The sequence below is a fragment of the Electrona antarctica genome, assembly GCF_951216825.1.
Source record: "Electrona antarctica genome assembly, chromosome: 10".
Classification (NCBI taxonomy): domain Eukaryota; kingdom Metazoa; phylum Chordata; class Actinopteri; order Myctophiformes; family Myctophidae; genus Electrona; species Electrona antarctica.
Window position 1 is genome coordinate 26,661,088 of NC_136791.1, and position 24,434 is coordinate 26,685,521.

The 24,434-nt window shown below is 43.7% G+C and overlaps 3 protein-coding genes across 3 annotated transcripts in view; 2 read left to right on the top strand and 1 right to left on the bottom strand.

Annotated features, from left to right (window-relative positions):
• LOC306930557 (homeobox protein Nkx-2.5-like) overlaps nucleotides 1–24,434 on the bottom strand; it is a gene marked incomplete at its 5' end in the record, with an annotated part of 401,119 nt that overhangs the window by 258,421 nt on the left and 118,264 nt on the right. The gene's annotated exons all lie outside the window — the stretch shown is intronic.
• Nucleotides 1,084–5,397, top strand: epcam (epithelial cell adhesion molecule). The gene is made up of 9 exons (XM_079511584.1): nucleotides 1,084–1,531; nucleotides 2,315–2,422; nucleotides 2,633–2,894; nucleotides 3,068–3,133; nucleotides 3,237–3,303; nucleotides 3,473–3,571; nucleotides 3,746–3,943; nucleotides 4,859–4,903; nucleotides 5,028–5,397. Exons 1-9 carry the CDS (start codon nucleotides 1,465–1,467, stop codon nucleotides 5,049–5,051), a joined length of 936 nt encoding a protein of 311 aa, XP_079367710.1. The 5' UTR covers nucleotides 1,084–1,464; the 3' UTR covers nucleotides 5,052–5,397.
• LOC306930551 (zinc finger MYND domain-containing protein 10-like) lies at nucleotides 13,110–14,465 on the top strand (the record flags this gene model as incomplete). The annotated part of the gene is made up of 1 exon (XM_079511572.1): nucleotides 13,110–14,465. One exon carries the CDS (start codon nucleotides 13,110–13,112, stop codon nucleotides 14,463–14,465), a length of 1,356 nt encoding a protein of 451 aa, XP_079367698.1.

Below are 24,434 nucleotides of genomic sequence, written 5' to 3' on the forward strand. Positions count from 1 at the left end.
CCTATCTGAGCCTCCTGTCATAAAGATGGCTCTGATCAACCAGGATAGCCCCATGTGGTCTAAAGCATCCTGAGTGATAAAATCAAAGATCAAAGATCACTCCCGAAGAATTATCTTGAGAAGTCAAAGCGTAAACCTACAATTTGGAATGACTGTCTCTCAGCCAAAGAATTGACCATGTAGTTATGAATATGCTTATGCTATATGATTCATAATACACCACATTGTATAAACATGTTCTGTTCTAAAGAGGTCACACAATGTTTTCGTTCTGTGGATCTATGGTTGGCCAGGGACGTGCAGAGAGTGTTAGAGGGGCAGGAGGCACTTTTTGACAAAAATAGCAGATCTACAATTCACAACGCGTCGCACTGTGACACGTTGAGAGCTTGTAGATTAGCTCTTTTCGGGGCGCAACCCAGCAATCTTTAGCTAGTGGAGATGCGGTGTACGACCTGGATTTCTAAACAAATTGGAGTTGCATTTGCATTTCTTTCACGATAGTAAAATGCTGCATTCGTGGTCTGGAGAGGGTAAAAGGGCAGGGGCTGAAGCCCTCTTTGATGTCTGTGTGTGCACATCCCTGGTGTTGGCTGATAACCGGGACTAGCTACCACTTAGGAAGAGCTGTAATTATTCTAACTCTAAGACAAAAGACATCAACACTGGCAATTTTTATGATATTATTGTTGTTATGTCATGTAACATAAGCCACACATTGTAACATATGTACACTACATGTACGGAACAAATGTAGTTAGGCTATATTTCACATTTCAACCAACAAACTGCTGATAAATTGCCATTTCAAACTATTCATTTTCTTCTTCTTTTTTTACTCCTTCTCCACTATAAGTAGTAGGCTATATGCATAGATATAATGCATGGAAGATTACACCAATATTCTTAAATGTGTCTCACATTCGCTTCATGCCACATTAATATGGTCATAACGGAAACAAGGTGTGTCTTTGCCTGAGGTAATGGTCCAGCCTCCCCCTCCCCTAGCTGGGCTAGTATTCAAATTAGGCCCTATACGTCATGAGACTACTGCTGCTTATAAACTAACTGTCACTACTTCCAAAATCATTTCGTCTGGAACAAGCGAAGAAGTTGCACACTTGATTTTTTTTTCTCAGCATCAAATAACTCGAGAGGACTTTATTATTATAGCGAACAAGGAGCTCACCTTCTGTTGTTGTTGTTGTGTTGCCTGGGCGGGTGAATAATAAAACGCGACCTCACAGTTTCTCTCGAAACTGGTTTGACGAGAGCACACACCTGTGGGAGAGAAAGAAAAGGAGGCTTGTGTGTGTGTGACTCCACGGCTGGTTACTTAGTAGTTAGTGTGTGTTGGAGCTTTGTGAGAGAAGGACACGGCCCGCAGACAGAGCACAGGGAACTTATTGTAGAGAGACGGTTTTTTTGTGTGTGTGGAGGAGTTTTGTTACAGCTGCGACAATAATGATGAAGATTTTGACCGCTCTTGTTCTCCTCACCTTGGCTGTGGGAGCCTCGGCCCAGGCTATTTGTAAGTTAAATCATTTCTATTTTCTATTAATTATTTTGCGCGTATTTTCTGTTGTTGGAGAGCAGCCTCCTCACAGGTTAATGGGGCAGGGCTAGCATTTCATCGTCTCAACACTCAATAATGTAGCCTATATATCTATCATAATTAATAATCCATGTTGGGCAGCCTGTAGGCCTATTTTTATGGTCGTTAATTTGGCTACATGTAACTATTGGCTACATCATGTAACCAACCATTTCCTTTAAAACTGGGATTGTTCTTGAAGATTCTAAAATGCAGTGGGACATGATGGGTCGCATAATAATGATATTGCACCTGTACTCACAAAAGCAGGATTAGGAGCCATTTTGCTAGCCAAGCACAGTGAGTTTCAGTGGGTAGAGCAGAGTGGGGGTGGGGAATAGGAAGTGTTCTCTGGGGAGGTCGAGTGTTGTGTGTGCGTGTGACCAACGCCCAATTGATCAAACTGCCACCATACCTGGATACCTGTTCAGTGTTTTACAACTGTATTGTTTTAGTTCCACCTGCTTGCACTTAAAATGGAGTCATCCCTATGATGTCCCCCAGGTTCTATGTTATGTTGTAATGTGTATGTTCCCCTTAGGTTTAGGCTGGGTTAGGTTTATTGTTGTAACCTTTTTTGCAGGGTGGGGAACATAGAACCTGGGGGACATGGGTATGGTCCCTTTTTAAAATGCAACTACAACCGGACTTCTAAAATATTAAAAGTGTTTAATTGTGTGTGTGTCTTACCTGTTGCATCCCCCCCTCTTCCTCCCTCAGGTCAATGTGCGTCTATTAAATGGGCCAGGTGTGAGGGGACAGTACCAAAATGCGATTGTACCCTCCTGGTCGACGATGGGGTGAAACAAAAACTGGACTGTACCAAAAGTAAGTTCCACTTAGCACTGGCACATTTTCCCTGGCAATGTTTGTTTTGAGATGCTGTTGCATTGAGTCATCGTGTTTTCACATGCCAGGCCTGCAGCCTGCCTTAGGCCGGCGCTGCATATTTTGTGGGATGGCCTTTGCTATTGTTTTGTTAAACCAATGAATATACATTTTAACGTGTACCTCTCTTCCATCCGCTTCCTCGTGCAGTGGTCCCCAAGTGCTTCCTGATGAAGGCAGAGATGTACATGAAGAGTAAAGGACAGGACACGCGCACAATCGGAGGAAAGCCAGTGGAGACGGCTTTTGTGGACAACGACGGCATCTACGACCCAGACTGTGAGAACGACGGCAAGTTCAAGGCCAAGCAGTGCAACAAGACGGAGGAGTGCTGGTGTGTCAACAGCGCTGGCGTTCGACGAACCGACAAGGGCGACACGACCCTGAAATGTGAAAAACTGGTGGAGACCTAGTGAGTAGTGAAAACAAACGGGATGCTGAATGATGCTGTGTTGCAACATCACGTGGAGTTGCGCTTGATATGCTAGATTCTGGCACGCCGATTCCAACACATTGTGTTTGGTGTGGTGGAGTGAGGGGGATGAGGGTGTACAAAACTAAGGCTAATAAATGTTTTTTTTTTAGTATGGTGCGCCTGCAGCTGACGCACAAAGCAGTCAACAAAACGGTGGATGAGACCAAGTTGAAGGCGTAAGTATAACTGCATGTCATTTAATTTAAATTTAATGAGCAAGTTTGATCAGAATCAAAATTTTGATACACAGAATAACCACGTTTTCTTCTTTGGATACAGTGCTGTTGCTGATGCCATCAACAAGCGCTATGACAACTTCAACAAGGACCTTGTGAAGGAAATCCAGGTAAGAAATATGTCTCCTTATTTTGAGCAGTGTGAAATGCTCTTAAAGGGAGGTCCTTTTCAGCACAATGGTTTCCGCATTTTAAATATTTTCCGACAAATCTTAACATTTATCCGTCCTATTGCCACTGTGCATGTTTCATCCTCAATTTCTGTCTTCCATTCTGCAGTATGACCCTGAAGCACGTCTGATTGTGGTTGACATTTCGAAAGAGAAGGGGGAGCGCCTCACTGACATTTCCAGGATGGCCTACTACATGGAGAAAGATGTACGTAGGAAACCGTACTTGGGTTAAAATGTGGTTTATATTGTCCTACCGCTAAGTTGGTGAGACGGACATCTGTGGCAGACTGTTATTTGAACTATATATGGGCCCCCATACATGTCACGCCCTTTGTTTTCCTAACTTGCTCCCTCTGTGATGCTGTGCTTTTAAAAACAGGTGAAGATCCTGCCCATATTCCAGGGCAAGGGTAACTTTGAGCCCATCGTGGACGGACAGAAGCTGGAGATGAAGGACATCCTGGTGTACTACGTGGACGAGGAGGCCCCCACTTTCACCATGAAGAGGCTGACCGGTGGCATCATCGCCGTCATCGTGGTGGTGGTGCTGGCTGTGGTCGCTGGCCTGTTGGTTCTGGTGAGTAGAATAGAACCAGTTGGTTCTCAAACTTTTTCATGTCAAGGAATCCCCCAAAATGATACTCATTAGCCTGCGGACCCCCCCCCCATTTGAAAGTATATGCCAAGAGAAGATTTTTACGGCTCTAGCAGTGATTTTCTTTTTAATGTTTTTTTTTTTTTGCAGCTTTCGCCTTTTTTATTTTCTATTTTTTATAGAGGGACAGACAGTAGGCTTAGGGGAAATGGGGGAGAGAGATGGGGGGAGTGACGTGTAGTAAAGGCCGTCGGGATCGGTAGTCGAACCCGCGGCACACTGCCAGACTTGGACTACCGGCTAAGGTGCCTGGACCGCTGAGCCACGGCCCAGGCCTAGCAGTGATTTTCAACCATTTTCATTCCACGGGCCCCCGATTTGACCTGAATTAGACTACGGCCCCCCCCATTTAATGCCTTTTTTCTATCTCTGGGACCCCAATGTATATGGTAAAATCAAAGTTAACTCTTTGAGTGTACAAATGGAACCATTTGGTTCAATTTGTACACTTGATTTGTACTGACTACCTGGGGACCCCCTGGCACTCACAAGAAAAACCTCTTGAGCTTCGGATCATGAACATTACTTATTTTCAACCTGGTGTCCGTATTTTGGGCATATCACAGGCCAAACCTTGGTTTAGGTTAAATGTGTGCCCTCTTGCCATTTTCAACTGCCCCCCCCCCCCCCCCCCCCCCCACACACACACACACACACACACACACCCTGGAGTCAAGCGTGGCACATAAGTGAAAGCTTGACATTTTCACATCTACAAGCTCATAATGCCTTTCAACGGATTGAGAATTTTCACCACTTGACACAATCGTATGATTATGATAACATGTAAAATGTGGATTAAGGGGTTAACTATATATTTTTTCTTAATTTACATAGTTCTTTGCCAAGAGGAGAGAGCAGCAGCGGTACGCCAAAGCACAGGTGAGTTGAACGCCATATTTACGTGTGCAGTAGTAATGCATTGGTGTTATGCCTCGTGTGATGGTTGGTAGTTCAGTACAGACTAGTTTTGTTGACCACATTCTGTTCTGCTTCTGTGTTCCAGCCCAGAGAGATGGAGGCCATGTAAATGTTCCATGGATCGCCAGCTTGTACATTGCCTGTGGAGGCGGCACTAGTTGTAATGGGAACCCGTTTTCAACTTGAAGAAATGGAGATTGTAAAGGAATGATCAACCTTTTTATGCTTTTTGGTTTGGTGCTGTGTAATTTTATTTATACTGTAAGCCGTCAAGTTTTGAGCGCCACGCCCTCATGCCAAAACTGTTCTCTTTTTTTTTTTTAAATATACCCCATACATGTTGCTTCCCCCCCCCCCCCCATGTTTTTATCAAAGAACTTTCCATGTCATTGATTTGTACAGTTTTGTTTTTATGAAAGTTTGAATTGTTTTTAATAAAATTACTTTAAAAACAATTGTTCTAATTTGAATGGTACTAAGGTGTCCTGCCAGAATGGAAAAGTACTGTGGGTGTTACTGTTGGGGCATGCAGTTTCTATTGTTTGTTTCTACTCTCTTATGCAAGATCACAAAGAAGAGAAATATTCTCGATTGTATCAGCTGTCTACGGTAGACAGGGTGTGCTTTATTTCGATATTTCTCAATGGATAACATTGGCTGTGTTTAGAGTTCAAATTCGCCTGTTTCGTTTTAAGATTAAGTCACTTTTTTGTGCTTTTTATGTAGTGATTTGTGCCATCACTATACATGCAAGATGTCGTCCTGATGGGTGTGACATGACTCCAGTGAGCCACTTGTTTACATGAGACAGGCCTGTTTGGAAGGTGTGGTTCCGCTCGGGTATCTTTAGTGCACTGAGGAAAACTACTTGTAATGCCTATCGTGGCTGTCTGGCTGATACTCTGAGAATTCCATGCATTCTCATTCTCAAACCTATGTTGCTTACAAAATCCTTGATGTTAATTTAACTCTTGAGTGTACAAATGTATCCAGCTGGACCTCCAAGTCTAAAGGTTCCCTCTCAGATACAAATGGGATAAATCACAGATTGTACTGTGTACCAATTAATCTTTTAAAAGAGCTAATCCTGTAATCATTACAAAAAGTTTGGTCTCTGCCTACACTAGACGATGTACCTACACACTAGTACCTTGACAAATAGTTGTGATTTAAGTGAAATGGATGGGACTTTGTTTTGGAGTAGCAGTGATACTGTAGGTTACTACTTTCCTATCGGGCCATGGCTCTTTAGTCGACTGGTAACGTACTGTGCCTTTGGAATGGGGAACCCGGGTTCGCCTCCCGGCTGAGGCTACATTGGTGGCAGCGGTGTGTATGGGTAACCTCTACAAGTATGTTCCCGGGCGGCACAGACCTTCACCTAGGTAGTCGACAGCCCCATCAGTCTCCCTGGGGCGGAGGTCCTCCCAGTCAGTCGAGCCTAGCGCCTGGCTGCGCTTCCAGGTGGGGGCGGGACGACTGTAGGCTATACGCTTGCTGCGTTACTACTTGCCTATCGGGCCATGGCTCTTTAGTCGACTGGTAACGTACTGTGCCTTTGGAATGGGGAACCCGTGTTCGCCTCCTGGCCGAGGCTACAATAGGTGAGTCACCTAACCCAGACTCAATCTCTCACAGGCTTTTGGCATGTTAAACCTGTCTTTCAGGTTCTGTCGATGTCTCCCTCTCTCACTCTGTCTCACTTGTTAGCTCACAGATAATCCTGTCACAACATGCTCAGTGTTGCCTGTTTGTCCTTGCAGGATATGTTAAACTGAGCGGCCTTATTTCACCTCCGTCAGAGGCAGGAAGTCTGGATAGTCATGAAAAGAATCTGGTCAAGTAGAGAGACTAGAGTGGCCAGGCCAGCCTCGAGAAAAAGCTGTCACGCTGTGACGTACAGCAAAGTTCATATACCATAGTCCTGTTAATGTTATTGATATTTGATGCCTTTTAAATTGTTCCATATTACTGTTCCTATCCTATGTGACACAATATACTGTAGGACCAGCACATACATTTTATTTAGAGACTGGTTTTATCGGTTCCCCTTCTTGACAGACAGATATAGAAACACAGTATATAAGCTATTTAAATTGTATTGTGATGATGAACCACTTATCGGTTTCAGTTCCCTCTGCCTCCCTCCCTAGCTGGCTCGCTCTCTTCACTTGTGTCCTTCCTTCCTACACTCTTCCTCAAGGTGACACAAAAGAAAGGAGTCTATTCTGCCTGCTGAGACATGTTCAGGTGTCCTATGTCTTGATTCCCCTCCCTCGGAGTGCACTGCTCATTACCTGGTAGGGGGGGGGGGGGGGGGGGGGGGTACGCCAACCTCCATTGCTGGTATCGGGGCATCAATCACATTTGAGCCAATGAAGGATACGAACGGCAGTTTTAGGGGCGGGACAGGAAATGAGTAATGAGCTAATCCCTGGGGAGTGAATATTGTGTAAGAGTGCTCAATGTCTTAATGTTATGGTTTCTGAGGGCAGGGTAATGAAATCCCCATCTGTGTTGGTGTGTGAAGATAATAGTCATACACACAGACAGTGGATTAGTGTTCTTCTGACTTGGGTTGTTTTGGGGGATAACAAGTAATTTATGACATTGTCACTGGAGGTTTATTTAAACAATTATGGCAAGAACAAACAGACAATAGTGCACTTGTTATGTGAAAAATAAATAGACTGGAACATCATTTGGAGCAATGGATTTCAGGTACAGAAAAAAAGTTAGCATATGCCTACCAATCAAAATATTCAAGGTACCAAACAAGATTAAATGTTAAATTATATCACTATATATTTTCTTTCATTTTCTTTTCCAACTATATTTGTAATTCATACTATAAAGGTTAAATGGGTCACCATGTTCCCTATGCTATTCTTATATATCCATGCCATGACATACCCTATCCATCCTTTTTCTTCTCAAACCATTGTGTCTTTCAACTTATTCTTTCCAACATTTTATGACATCCTGCTTCACATTCGTCACAGACCTATCTATTGTAGAGTTTATCTCCTTTTTCACATAACTGTCCATCCGTTATGCTTATTTACCTCAATTATGACGGTGTACAAGCTCACAACATAATAGCTGTGAGCTTGGCTTTGTGATACTGCCGTGCAGCGAAATATGAACTCACAGTAAAGACCATGTATGTTGCCCACTTCAGTTTCACCCCTTGACCAGAAAGGCAAGGGAGTTTTTGTCAAAGATTAAAAGTTTCACCTGGCTCCAGGCTGTTCAGTAACTAAGAGGACACAGGGCACAATCTGATGTCCACAGTTCTTTCCTCTATAAGTAGTCTTTCTCAACACTTGCCCAGTAGACATACCATTAATCACATACCTCATTAATCATTAATAACTCTATTTTCCTAATAGGCTAAATGAAAAATGGGCTTTCGCGCTTATGTACTTATTTGATAAGTAGGTGTAAATATTGAACTAAGCTCAAACCAGCTATGCTTCGAGGCAGCAACTTTGGCGAATAATAAAGAGTTAACTTGCATAATGGTATTAGAAAAAAGTAACTGACTGTAATGCATCATTCATTCCATATTTCTAAAACTGGACCTAGTCTGTTACAATTTCATCCAACGAGGACTTAAGTTTTAACATTTTATAGTAGATGTGTGTATATTTATACTTTTATAAAGGCATGAGGAAATGTTTCAGTTTCCACCTTTGCCACCCTGCCGTTATGTCAATCAGTGTTTATTAACTGCATTCGGTCTCCATCATCACTGCCATCGTCATAAGAAAGAATCTAAAACATTTCTTCATATCCTGCGGCAGCGGCGTTCCATGGGAAATAATTAATCATAAGAAATGCCCTCTCTCAGTTGCTATCATGCGGATACATACTCATTGTCTGTTTTCTAAAATGTATGACTAACAAGTAAGAGCATAAATTAAAAGGTGATGTCACCTTTGGAATGCTGTTGACAAACAGAAATGCAACCTCCCACGCCCAGTCTGTCTGTCTTTGTGATGTTAACTCAACAGTCTGTGTTAACATTCCTCACATTCTTCATAGGAGCTCATACATGTATCAAAAGAAAAGAAAAAAGAATGACATTGTTGAGAATATCACCGCAATCTAATAAATACACAGATTACATTAGACCGGCCGCACACCTATGGACTCACCTAACCCCTGCTCATTATGCTAGGGTGGCATGGCTCAGGGTAGAGGACAGAGGAATGGGCCTGGTTTTCCAGATACTCAAGGGACCAGTACTGTCAAACTACTTCAAAAGACTGAGGAATGCCCACGGGCACCATACAACACCGGAGGGAGCTCCACTGACCTCATTCCCCCCAGATTTGGCACAAACGGGGAAGAGCAACTGGACCGAGACGAGCTTGTCAAAAGAGGTGACCCGGCACTGTTCTGTAAATATACGTATATTGCTCCTAGTATTCCTAGAGTAGCATATTGTATGTCTTTAAAGCCCACGTTTTTTTGTTACCCTTTTAGCATTTTTGAATAACTGTATACATTTGCAAACTGTTACACATTGCTGTCTATAGTGGCTAGCACTAATGATAAACCTCTTCATCATACTGGTCTTGACCCGGCTACATGCTGCCCTTTTCTGTCCAGCATGTGTGTGTGTGTGTGTGTGTGTGTGTGTGTGTGACTGTGTGTGTGTGTGTGTGTGTGTGTGTGTGTGTGTGTGTGTGTGTGTGTGTGTGTGTGTGTGTGTGTGACCCCCTCCAACTGTATATAGCCTACTAGCCTACTTCCCCATTTTCAACAGTTTATTTTACTATATGTTTTTGATACTAGCTTTACAATGTAAACATATGTTTTCTCATGCCAATAAAGATCCTTTGAATTGAAATTGTGCGTGCGTGCGTGCGTGCGTGCGTGCGTGCGTGCGTGCGTGTGTGCGTGCGTGCGCACGTGCATGGGTCTGTGTGTGTGTGTGTGTGTGTGTGTGTGTGTGTGTGTGTGTGTGTGTGTGTGTGTGTGTGTGTGTGTGTGTGTGTGTGCGAGTGCGTGCATAGCATGTATGGTATGCATGAATGCCTCTGTGTGGAAATGGACACACCTTACCTACATGACATGAGGTAGCGTTAGGGACTTAACAACACAGTGGAAGTACACTGCAAACACAGAATTGTCGTAAAAGTATGTTTGTGACTCAGGTAATAAAAACCCTTATGCAACGAGAATATAAAGGAAAGACAAACATCTGTGACAAAATTGTAAAAACCCAAAACGATACAAGGAAAATAGAGTTGAAAATGAGTTGAAGTGGACATTTGACTGTACAGCACCACGGCACTGAATGTAAAGTATAATGGAAAGAACAGCCAAATGTTAGTCAAATGCCAATATGGCTGGTTATTTGCATTTCGTGTGGGAATGACAGAGACTGCACGCACAACGTCTGACTAGGCTAGAAACAGGAAGTACCTGGTGTGGTAGGCATTCCTCGCTCCTTACAACCCAAATTAATGATTGAGTGCCGTGATTTTTGTTTCATGTGTTTATGAGGTGACAGTACTTCATTAGACCACTTGGTGTGGTTGTTATGTGCAAGGGGGTTTTAAACAGGTTGTCCGTGGCGTGAAGGTATTGCATGTGGTCCCTGACCATGCATTTAGTAATGTAGCAAAGCGAAGATTTTGTATTTTCTTCCATGGAACAGTGCACACTCATATAATGACATCACAATATCATCAGCTCACCTAACCCCTCCCCCTTTATCATACAACAACAGCTGTGGGTGCAGCTTCAGTTCAGGAGGTGGATCACCACCCATCACCAATTCACCACCCACGCACCAGGCAAACCATGGGCATACAAATTCTGCACAAAACTGAAATTTGTCTTGCGACCCATGCAGCATGCAGCCATGCATGCAGACCCGATACACAACCATGCACATGAATCCTAGCTAGCATCCCTATCCTGGGCATGTCATAAAAGTGAACAGGCAAAAACAGGGGAACATTCGACAACACTAGCTGATGTACAAGCTACAGTCAGTGTAGATCAGCTATTGTTAGATCAGCTTGCTTGTATGATCAGCTATTTTTGGTGAAGATATTTAGTGTAGATGTAAAAAAACAAAAAAACAAACGAGGGGCCCTCGGTCAACGAAGGGTCTAAGAAGTTAGTCTTCAATCATTCACTCAGCTGAGCTCACACACCTGCACACATCACTTTCAACAGGATCACCTCACACACAAGGTTACACAGTCACATAGGCATATACTGTAAATTATGGCATGTACAAAGACCTCAGGGTCTTAACAGCACTATTATGAAAGGTACGGGGCATCTGTATGGTAGGCTATTTAAAGGGACTCTTTTTTGCAAAACAACATTTAGAAGATTTAGAACACTTTCCTGGGGGTCTTTATGTGTGTAATAAATGTGGTTTTAGATATTTCAGTGTCTGATGTCATCGACACTGGGCTCACTTCCTTACTGAACTACAATTTACATAATGCTTTGGTGCACTGCTCCTCCTTGTGGATAGGGGGAGGGATGTCTTACAGCCTGGGCCAAGGGGCCAGTGAGGCTTTCCAACGTTGAAGCACTGGGCCCTAGCGGTAAGAGGAGGGACTGCAGGCGGACCCGTGGAAGTATGACGAGGAAACCCCGTGCAGCTGGGCTTTAACGTTGAGCGCGTTTGCACTTCCGCATTTTCGGAAAAAGGCGGAAGTAGACGGTCCTTCCGGGTGCTTCAAAACGCCACTGAGCAACTTCCACTGACATGAATAGGGGGGGGGGGGGGGGGGGGGGATCAGTCTCTATCCTTTTATATACTCTATGGCCTGGGCACACTTGAACTGTGAACACATTATTGACCTGCTGTGTTGCTTTTCGATGTGTACACTGTGTAATTTTTATAGCGGTATGGTATCTAAAGAGCACAAAGTACCTATAAAAGACATATCACATAAAATCTGCAAGTAGCCCACATGACAGCATTCTGTGGTTTGAGTGAACGAACATAAAATGCAATGACTTTCTCTGGCCACCAGGCGGCAGCAGTATGCCTAAAGTTACAAGTAGCCTAGTTTTTATAACACTTCAGCACCTTTATGATAAACATGGGCTAAAACGTGTGTGTGTGTGTGTGTGTGTGTGTGTGTGTGTGTGTGTGTGTGTGTGTGTGTGTGTGTGTGTCTGTGTGTGTGTGTGTGTGTGTGTGTGTGTGTGTGTGTGTGTGTGTGTGTGTGTGTGTGTGTGTGTGTGTGTGTGTGTGTGCGTGCGTGCGTGCGTGCATTGTTTCTCCTGTGTGACATTCACCAAAGTGAAATATGACTTATGGGAGAGCGCCCTCTGGCGTGATCACAGAAGCATTACCACAGGGGTGCAATCAAAATAATACCTCCTTTTAAATGTAAATAAATATTGATATAATTGTTTCATTCACTAAAGAATAAGACCATTTTGTTCATACCAGCTATAGGGTGACCAGATCCAAACTGTTCATTTGAGGGACAGAGGTAGCCTATAGGCTATATACGAAACACATTTCTCTCATCGACAATCGTTTTCATGATTATGGTGGATAATATAAATAGGCGTAGTGTCTATTTTGATGTATGTACAATGATAAGAGCGCCCCTCACTTGACACAGGTGTGATTTTTGAGATAAGAGCGCCCCTCACTTGACACGGGTGTGATTTTTGAGTGGTGCAACCACTCCTATAGACAGCTATGTGTGTGGCTGGGTCCCCGGTCTGTTTGTCCCCGTGTCCCTGGCTGTGTCCCCTCAAAAATCACACCCGTGTGAAGTGAGGGGCGCTCTTATAATCGTACATCATCATATACACCATCTCATTCCGGCCAATCACAATTTGCGTCCTCACCTTCATCTTCAATGTTTGTGTACACAATCACTAACAATTGTCCATTCATTGTCAATAGATTTGAATGTTTGTGTAGGACAAAGTTTGTGCACACACAACTGGAATAGCGCCCCCCCCAAAATGACGAAAGTGTCAATGTGGCGTCAATGTAGGCTACCTGGACGTCCATATATAGGCAATGGTTTGTGCTACATCTCTGTTACGTCGTTACCAAATAATCATGTCCAACAGAAAACTAATATTAATAGTTGAAGGTCACTTTCACTTTTGTGCTTCACTTTTTCTGCTTTTATTTTATGTGGCTTGAATCTAAGGAATGGATACAGCGGTTATTTTCCCTGATGAAGCGGAGGCGTATGTGCAAAGCCTGGAGACCTTCTCCCTCAGGGATGTAGGCTCTCCAAGGTGGTTCACGCAGCATGAATACATTGAGAAACTAAACATGCAGGCAATACTAAATGCGTCTGCCACACACGATGACTTTGTCAAGGACCTACTTGTTTTACACAAAAAGATTCCTACCCTTGTCCACCAAATGATTCTAGTGGAAGTGTGGAAGCAGAAAGTGTTCCCCATCCTTTGTCAACTGCCGGACTTCAGTCCCAAGGCTACATTTCCTCTCTACATAGTCATTCATCATGAGGCCACAATCATAAATCTCCTCGAAACCATAATGTTTCACGAGGATTCATGTGAAGCAGCCGATGATGCAGTGCTCGACTTGGTGGATTACTGCCACCGCAAGCTCGCCCTGCTGGCCAGCAAGACCTCCAGGGAGGGAGCTCCCTCCCGGGACCGACATCAACTAGCATTGCAAGCAGATGCGTCCACACTGCAGGAGTTGCAGGTTCAGAGTGCTGCGCTGGAGTTCGACATCTCCCTCAAGGCCCTGTCCGTGCTGCGCTACATCACCGATCATGCCGACAGCATCAGTGTGATCAATCGTATGCTGTGCACCCATAACGTGCCCTGTGTATTGGTTCATCTGTTGGAATACTGCCCTTGGAGTCGCTACGGTGAAGGTGGGGTAGAGAAGTACATGGACGGCAAATGGCAGAAGATTGCTTCGGAGGACCATCAGAAGATGACAAAGCTGGACGGCCAGGTCTGGATTGCCCTGTTCAACCTGCTGCTAAGGGAAGACTGTCAAAGAAAATACGACTTCAACAACTTCAACAAGGACCAGATTCTGAAGCTCAGCCGGTTCTTAACAGAGGTTTTAATCGACCAGCTGCCGATCCTGGTAACGCTGCAGCGTTTTCTCGCTCAGCTCCCTCTGACAGACTCCGCCCCTCCAAAGAAGGAACTCATTCTGGAACAGATTCCGGAAATGTGGAACCACATCATGCATGAGAACTGTGGGAAGTGGAAGGCCATTTCCGTACACCAAGCCAAAGAAACGTTCAGTCCCTCTGAGAGAGACCTGAGACAACAAGCACAGAGGTTGGCTCAGACGTATACACTCGATGTAATGGAAAGCTTAGTGCCCGAGAAACCCAAGTGTGGATCCTGTGGCAAAGAGGAGGCCACAAAGAGATGCTCTCGCTGCCAGGGAGACTGGTATTGTAACCGAGAATGTCAGGTGAAGCACTGGCCCAAACACAAGACTGCGTGCCAGCTGATGGCTGAGGCCACAGAGAAGATTCAGAAGGATTTGAATATCGCGGCATGATTGACTGACAAATTATGTGTAGAGCTTGATTTTATTTGAGTAAAATCAAGCAAGCAAAACGGATTAAATTTGCACCTGTTAAAGTGGTATTCCTGTTTTTTGACCACTAATCAGAGACAACATTATATAGCAGGCCGATAAAGGTCAATTTGATTACCACCAATGTACGTCTGTTGGTTTTTGGACCAACTCCTCCATCTGGTTAAAACCAGATGTTGCCAATAATAGACAATGGGCGAAAGACAATTACTTTCGTAATTGTGCACCATCACAGCAAATAAAAATGGAATATATCATTGAAAATTATATATATATATATATTTATTTTATTTTCCATTTATTTATTAGGTTATGTGTGAGTGCTACCCCATGTATTTTTGTTTGATTGTCAGAGTAGTGGGTTTTGTTTAATATTGTGTTTAGAGAAGTAATTTTTGTTGTTCAGTAGTTACTTGGGTTTAGATTTTTTTGAGGGGTGCTAGCCCCTCCAATGTCTGGCTTTCAGAAATTCAACACCCCTCACTTCAACACGTGTGATTTGGGGTATTTTGATGGTAACAGGTCCGCTCTCCCCTTTTCCAACTCGCCCCTGCGAAAAGTAAAGACGGCTCTCGCCGGAATTTCGAAACGTGAAGACGGCTTGCCCCAAGCCGTGGATAGCTCGCCCCCAAAGCGTGGATATCTCGCCCCGCAGCATGGATATCTCGCCCCAAAGCACGGATATCTCGCCCCATGTTTATTTCATGTTTATTTTACCTTATTTCTCATATTAGAACATTTAGAACCAACATTTAGTTGTTGGTCAAATGATGCATGGATAATGAATGGCTCAACCCCCTCCATTGTTCTGTAAATTCCATTCTGGAGAACCAGTTTGTTGTTGTTGTTGGTCAAATGAAAATGAAAATAAAAGTACAGTACTTGTTAGAGTTAAAGATTTAATTAGCTGGGGACCTGGGCCTGTTACAGTAGGAAAGTCTGTGAAATCTTTCACAGACTTACAGCGCCACCAACAGGTGGATCTTTGAAAATCTCAAAGTACAGGGAAAAATCTCAAAGTACAGGGAAAACTAGAAAAAGTGCCCTTCTGGGCACAGGTCTCCACCAGGAGGATGTTGTGTGTGTGTGTGTGTGTGTGTGTGTGTGTGTGTGTGTGTGTGTGTGTGTGTGTTGTGTGTGTGTGTGTGTGTGTGTGTGACGTGGCTTGGCCTGTTGTAGCGCCACCATGAGGCTGATTTGAAAACTGTCAAGTGGCATTTCTTCCAAAGCCTAGTGGGAATATGCATTCACAGTTTCACCATAATCGGACGCTGCGTTGAGTAGTTGTGGCGATTTGTACAAAACGGGTACAAAGCGGTCTACTCCTGAAAAGTTTAGAAGCCAATTGTAGCCAATGAGGGTGGATTATGAGAAATCAAACAAACCCGTCTTGATCACATGACTATGGAGAGCATGTGTACCGATTTGCGTGAAATTTGGATAAAATCTGAAGGAGTAATATTAGAAAATATTTTATATATGTCAGCCTCCTGGTGGCGCTATAAAGAGCAGATGTGAAAAATTCCAGGCAAAGGTTTTTCCTTGGCCTCTAGGGAGTTGGCATACAAAGTTATCCACAGATCCGTGCAGTTAGAGGTAAAAACACTTTTCGGCCAGTTATAGCGCCACCATGAGGCTGAGTTGAAAATGTTCATGTGGCATTTCTTCCTCTGCCTAGTGGGAATGTGCGTGCACAATTTCACAGAAATCACACGATGTGTTCATGATTTGCAGCATTTTGTTTGAAACTGAGCACTCCTGCAAACTTTGGAAGCCAATCTTAGCCAATCAGGATGGAGTCTGAGAAATCTGAAAGACCTGTTTCGTTGAATGGCTCTAGAGAGACTGTGTACCAATTTGTGTGATGTTTGGACAAAATTTGTAGGTGTACTGTCCAAAAACTTGTTTTGCACAAAGCGGCCTCCTGGTGGCGCTATAACAGGCCGTTCTGGAAATTTTGGGGCAGAGGTTCATTGTTGGCATCCAGGAAGTGTGTGTGCAAAATTTGGCATCGACCGGGTTAACGGTGCCGGAGATTAGCTGTTCACAGACGGAAGGACGGACGGACACACACACACACGGACGGACGGACGGAGTGCAAAACATACTCTCTCCCCATGCCTTCGGCCTGGTGGAGACAAATATAGTACAGGTAAAAATATAGTACAGGTAAAAATATAGTACAGGTAAAAATCTCTCTCTCTCTGTTTAAAAGTAGGCTACTATTGTGTTTGTGAATCAGTGGACCATGACACAGCTTAAACACAACTCTTCTTTACTTTCAAAACTCAGAGTCATAATAACAACGGCAAAGCAACATCATCACACATCATGTTGTATGTCAAGACTGAAGTAGTCGATCCCAGATAATCCCCCCAATCATCACAAAGGCAACACAGGAATATGCAACGAGCGCAGCATAATCAAACAGCTGTCAGTGAGACATAACAGCTATACAATCTCTCTCTCTGTTTAAAAGCACAGGTAAAAATATCTCTCTCTCTCTCTGCTGTTACCTCGAAAATACAACGGTTTTACGGGCGACTTGTCCGGACTTTTGGGGGCGACTAATCCGGACTTTTGTGGGCGACTTCCCGTTGGGGCGACCGATCTTCGCCGCTTGGGGCGAGTTAGAAAAGGGCCGATCGGTCTCGTATTCATTTTGATTAGATACTCACCAGTCCTTTTCCCTGTTGTTAAAACTTGTTGTTAAAACACTGACTTAATTTTCATTTTTTCTCCGTTTTCACTGGATTTGTATTGTCCCGACCCGTAACCCCAGACTACCAGTTAGGGATGTAACAAAGCCATAAGCAACTTTTCTTTCCATTGAGCTAAAAAAAACTGATGGTCCTACCCAGACTACCTCTTGCCACTGCAGTTGTGTTAGTTATATTGTACTAAACAAACTCTACCCTACAGATTAGTTGAAATAATGTATTATTCACACAGGTTATAGAGAAGCTATAGCTTTTAAGACCAGAATATGAATTACATCCCACTGCTAACTCACTCCTCATTTGAATCAAAATACACACAACAACCGCTACAGCTAGGCAGAGCTAATTCCATGACGATTTGTAAAGCAGTCAAGGGTCAAGGCTTCCAAAATAGTCAAAGAATGGAGTCCAAGCTCAATACCACCAAGCTGAGGCACCCGGGTTGGAGACTCCAAGCTATAACAGACTGTAAGGGGAAAATGCAGACATCTCTCAGATGACCTTAACTGGTGCAGCCATATAGTGTACAGGGAGTATAACAGTGGACGATAAGTACACAACCCCATGAGACTCCCATATTTAGGGTGAGGGTGGTGGAGGTTTGACTGCCCACCCCGACCACCTGGGGTCTGGCAGACAAGAGGTCCAGGAACCAGCCAAGCCAGCCTGGTGGGGACCATAGTGTTAAAGCCAAGGCAGAGTTGTAATCAATAAATGTCCTATAATGGGCTGCTCTCCCACAAAGTTGGAGATGGGGGGGAAGTCATCCTAAGGTTCTGAAAGAGGACTCAAACATGGCATAGAAAGAGTTAAGCAAAATAATAGATTTAATGGATAATTTAAAACGGTTAATTTAAAAAAAATGTGGTTTGTTTTTTCGTGGTGAAAGTTACAGTAGATATGGTCATATGGAAATTGCTAATCACTTCAGCTTCACTTGCAAGGGGGAGGACAGTCCATTATTAAACATAGTATGAGGGATTACTTTTGTGTATCCAATTATAAGCAATTATCTATAGTTTGAGTATACCATTCTTAAAAACACACACACACACACACACACACACACACACACACACACACACACACACACACACACACACACACACACACACACACACACACACACACACACACACACACAAACACACACACGTGCGCCTCAGATAGATAGATAGATAGATAGATAGATAGATAGATAGATAGATAGATAGATAGATAGATAGATAGATAGATAGATAGATAGATAGCTAATCGATTATTCAATGAATTAATAAAATCACACCCGTGTGAACTGCCCCTCTCTCTCTCATTAGCAGGTAACAGTGCAGCACTATCTCTCTGTTTCTGGCACAACAGCGCCACTTTTGCCCCTACTGGTACTCTAAACATAGTAACAGTAACAGTAACATAGTCACATAGTCACGGACATTGCTGTTCTATGGAGTGGTTGCACCACTCAAAAAAAGGTAATTGCTAGAATAGTAGTTGCAACCCTAATATTAACTCATGATTGTGTGGCCAGAAACAGTTCAAACACTATTATATTTCAGACTTTAATATAATAAAGTCTGAAACACCCAGAGCATCCTGACAGGGCAATGATTGTATATGGTATGGGAGTATTGTTACTCTCAGGATCTGCAAGTCCTGTGTAAGGTGGTGCTGTCGGCCGAGTGCAACAGCTCCATCCCTGCAGGAAATATACAACAGTAAAGGTATATAGGCGCCTGAATAGGGCAAAACATATTATGAAGGAGGACAAACACCACCTCAACAATGGACTGTTTGCGGACTGGCAAGCGCTTGAGGTGTTTCAAAGCCCCGTGCTCAAAGGCTCAGAACGTTTTTTTCCAACCAGAGTGGCTGCCAGAGCACTGAACGTATAGCAAAGACAAAGATTAAAAAACGAAAACGAAACATCAAAACGAAAACGAAACACCAAAAAAAACCGAAACAAAAATGGAAAACTAAATAAAAACGGAATGGGTGCGTGCGTGTGTGCGTGCGTGCGTGCATTCGGCACATCCCTATTTTTTGCTAGAAAATGGACCATATACCTGCCTTAGATGTTCTCTTTAACATACCTGCCAGTCTTACTTGTACTATTTTATTTAACTTTTAACTATTATCTTATTTTCTCTTGTTTTTTGATTTATATATATTTTTAATTTCTTTATTTTTTTTAAATCTTGTACAGTAGGCCTATCGCATAGTTGTGTTAAGCAGTCTTTGTGGAACATGTCTCACCAAATGTTCGCTGCTTGTAGGCACAAGCAGTGACATGTTGGTAGGATAGGATGTTTGCTGCTTGAACCTGTGACAAATAAACCTCTCGATTCTTGAAGGTTCGTATTACCTTTGCAGCACCACCACCTCAACTGTTTAGGCTGTGGGGTCGTCTTTGGCGATAAAACATACAATTGTTGTGTCACCAACAAACCTGATAGATCATCTAGACATTGGATTGATCCAATTAATCAATCCAATTTGGCCGGGGCACGCTGACTTTGAAGGGCTTGGGAATCGGACTTGAGGCATAAGCTGACATCATGTTGTCGTACTTGCCAAGTGCTTGATTTCCTGGGTACTGGGCATTTCTTGGGGAATGAGCATACTGTTGGTAGTCTTCAAGCAGCTTGGCGCGCCTTAAGGTGGGTGTGGACTTCTTCAAGACAGAAAGGTTCTCTTTCTCCATACCCTCCATACCCTGCTGTTCCCAGTGTTGGTTGTTCTCAGTGTAGTATGAATATGTGCGTGGCAACCCTCGAAGCAGCTGCATGTTTTCATGGTTTATACGACAGACTTCATTAGAGTCGTTGTCACTGCTCCTCAGACCTAAAGAACACATATCCGCAACTGAGGCTATATCTTTATCCTTTTGTGTGCCAGTGACAATATTTGTCATATCTTCCGACTGCTGCTGGAGACCTCCGTCTGCCCCCTGGGTCGGGTCCAGAGATTGATTCACATCTGTGACAGAGGAGCTTTCTGTAGCTGTGTCTTCTGTACGTGCACCTGTAATAAAATTGTAGAGATCTGCTGCCATCTCCTTAAACAACAACCAATTAGTTCTCTGAGTTTCGGGATTTTCATACTCCTCGGGTCTGCTATCAATCGCATCTTCCTCGGGTCCCCCAACGGGCTTTTCCTCCTCGGAAGGTCTGCTAATGACGCTGGACGGCACATACTGAGCTAACCACTGGTTCTCCAGCTCTTGTAGAGCATTCTCTGCCTCCTTGTCCTCATCAAGATAGGGACATGGACCAGCAGGGGGCTTCAAGGACAATCTTTTAGCAAGGCTGGCGCCTCTGCTGCTCTTGGGGGGCTTGTATTTAAAGAGTGAAGGAGTTCCTGGGTACGAAGCTAGGCGCTGGTAGTCTTCAAGCTGCCCCGAGCACCTTATGGCAGGCGTGGACTTGGTGGAGTGCAACCTCTTCAAGACAGCCAGGTTCTCTGACTCGATGCGCTGCTGTTTCCGGTGTCGGTTGCGCCCAGTGTGGTACACTTTGAGTATTGGAGTCGTGTTGCTCGCCGTACTGGCTGGTTTGGTCTTGGGATTCAAACGGCACAGCTCGCGAAGCAGCCGGAGGTTCTCACGTTCTATACCATAAACCTCATTCTTAGTAAAGGAGTAGTTGGACCTGGGCCGGCACCAATAAGGGAACACTGGGAACACTTGATCCCGCCTCTTAATCTCCTCACCTGAAGTCATATCCGAGATGACGGGGTTAATATTCCCTTGTTCACTTACTAACCCTATACTAGCCCTATACTAATAGCCTATACTAAGATACTAATTACCGTGTGGAAGATTGTTCCGCTGCTTGACGTTGATATATTGGCTTATGTCTGTGGCATGACATAATATAAACCATTGCCCAAATATGGTCGTCCAGGCAGACTTCTCTATACTTCTGAGCAAAAGTCTGCTAGAGAAGATGTAAAGTGTGCTATGGAGTCTTTCGGCTGAGGAAAAAAACTGATGCTACAGATATTTCACTTTAAAAAAATGTTTTGGCCTACTCAGGCTTTTGTGTACACCCACGACAATTTTTAAGCTGCTTGATTCAGTATTTAGATATTTGATATTCACAAAAGCCTGAGTAGACGATATCAAAAAATGACCCAAAATGTAAGTACCGAACCTATATAGTAGCCATGCTGTTTTAATGCTAATGATGTGTCTGATTCTGTCAAAGTTCCCTGTATTTCTCAATGGGATTGATTGAAAGTTTTATTTCACAGTATGTAGAATGGGTACATTTCAAACGAAAGCACAAGTCAATACAAAAACTGCTACTTTGAGGGCGAAACCATGAAACCATGAAAAGACTTGTTTACATCAGCGTCCTCCATTTTCAATTCAACAGAACATATAAACACGTACAAATATACACAGCTAGTGGCGGGGGTGAAGGTGGCTCAGGGGTAGAGTGGCTGGATGGTAACCGCAAGGTTGCCTGTGTCGAAGTGTCCTTGAGCAAGACACTGAACCCCTAATTGCTCCCGATGTGCTGGTTGGTGCCTTGCATGGTTTCTGCTGCCATCGGTGTATGAATGTGTGTGTGAATGGGTGAATGTAATGCACAATCTATGTAAAGCGCCTTGGATAAAGGTGCTATATAAATGCACCATTTACCATTTAAGGCAACATGGAGGCAACGGGCGACAATGGCGCCGTGATTGCATTGCATTGGTAAGCTTTCCCGAGATTCCTTTGCGAAGCATAGCGGAAGCAAAACGGAAGAACGTAAGGAGATGTTCGGTAGGCCAATCAGAGGCGCGACTCCCTCTTTCCCAGCAGTACTTCCTCCTCCCGTTGAAGACAGGTCTCTCCAACGAACTGCAGCGGCCAATGAGGCATCTATATTTTTGAGTAGTGCAACCACTCCTATAGACAGCTATGTGTGTGTCCCTGTGTCCCTGTGTCCGAGCACGAAAATATATAGCGTTTGTACACCACCAGGTGTAACTGTAAAGCACAGACACACACAGGCCAGGGAGGAGGGCTTGTACAGTACAGTACAGTACAGTACAGTACAGTACAGTACAGTACAGTACAGTACAGTACAGTACAGTACAGTACAGTACAGTACAGTACAGTACCACTCACTTCAGACCGGTCAGATTTTTTTAACTCAATTCGCGCCAGCATTAATTAATCCCTCGATAGCTTATTGCCAAGGTTTCGCGCGTAACACTTACTTATATTTTAGCCAAATATCCGTAACCGAATGTGGTGCGAAAAAGCAGACCGCGAGTGTCAGCCCGCCTGCTACAGCCTGTTGAAAACCCTTGTATTCACCAGAAACGGCCCCCTCAATGTCCTTTCTGAGATACAGAGCTGTGAATGGTGGGCTTAGACTGGAAGTGGATGCGCGCGCATATGCAAAATGGCCGCAGCCAGTGTCCCACTCTGTGTTGATGCGGGTAGCAACATCAGCTAGCGATACGATCAGATAAAAAAATGGATTAAAGAATACAAGGGCTCAAACCCGAGAATCTCGGGTTTGGCGGGCTAGGGTACTAATTTAAACCTTTGTGTTCCTCGTTTCTGGCGGACTCCGTGTTAATATCTATGCTGTGGGCACTCAGCTGTCAATCAACTGAGGCTGCCCTGCCCAGTCCCAGCTGTCCCTCATTCATGATTAGAGCCAAGACTATAAAGAAGATCTTTTGCCAGCTCTCTCAGTATCTCCCCAGCACCCTAGCAGAGAACACCATGCCTTAGTTATTTCTTCTTCTTTTCAGTTTCAGTTCTTTTCAATGATGGGCTTGTTCATGAGTGTTTGGCGTTGTTTCTTTTCTCGTTAGTTTAGTCTTTTTGTTGTTTTGGTAGTTTATGAGGGTGTGGTGAGTGTGATGGCTCACCAGACTCTCCACTTTTGAGTTTAGCGAGCCCATCACTTTATTTGTTTTGTTAGAATTTTAGTTAGGTCACAGTTTTGTTTCCACTTCTATTTACATTTGCATTTTTTGTGTGGAAAAATAAAACCACATGCCTTACTATGTTGCAATACACTCGATGCAAGTGAAGGCCTGACTGACTTTTGTCCTTTTATTATGTTGTTGTAGCCCTTGGTTTCGAGCCAGGCTTAAAGGGCCGTAACATGCACAAAGATTCCGAATGCCAAGTAAGTTAACATCCATCCGTCCGTGGCTACCGGGTAAGCACCTTATATTTTGCATTTGTACATTTCTGAAGAAATACGAACTTTACAGGCATATGTCCAGTGAGGTAAAATTGTGGAGTAAAGAAGACCAAGGACTACCATAGATGTGCAAATGTCGGAATCAATAAAAACACCTATGGTCTTGATCCAAGGCTTTCCAAAGACTGAGATTAAATGACAAATAAATCAGTCTGTTCATCACAAAAATGGTCTTCTGCTGTGTTAATGGTTTAATTTTGTATAAAGCCTTAAATGTGTTGAATTGGGGCTGACGAGCAGAGATTCTTAATCACTATAGGCAACTGTTGCCAGAGCTCAGACAATGTCAGTAGTGAACTATTATATGTATTGTATATCCATGTATGGCCTACAATATGCAAGGCAATCACATGCTGTACATAGAATGCAGAGAGACAGTGTTGTGCCTCCGGTAACTATAGTATACCAGAATGAAACAAGAACCGAGCATCTGTTTAAACTATCTAAATAACAATCAACATAGAATGCTAGTCTTGAGTTTGTGTATACAATTTGAGGCTCAGATTAAATCATTGCTTTATTTTGCCACGAGATGGCACAATTCACCATCAAACCTGAGAGTGTGTGTACATCAACTTGTTTAGTGTGCATAAAAAAAAAGATCAAATAAAGTCTTCCTGAACTATTTTTCAGAAATAAATGTTATTTATTCAACACAGTGGCTGACGAACCTGCCATCTGGAAATAAGTGACATATGTTCCATCTTTCTGGCTCTTTGATACTGACAGTTTACCGCTCAGTCGGTAGAGCTCTCGCCTTTGGACCACAAGTTCATGGGTTCAATCCCGGGCACCGCCGACTCAGCGTATGAGTAGAATGGCTTGGGTTGTGGCAAGTCATGTGGGAACGCCGGGAAGTACTGGGAGCTGATGGTAGGTGTGGCGCTCCACCTCAGCAATCATCTCCCAGGGGTCTATAGCGCATTATAATGGGGATATAGACTCCCGCGTGTTACCGGCTGATACCGACAATAAGCCACTCCCGACCTACTACT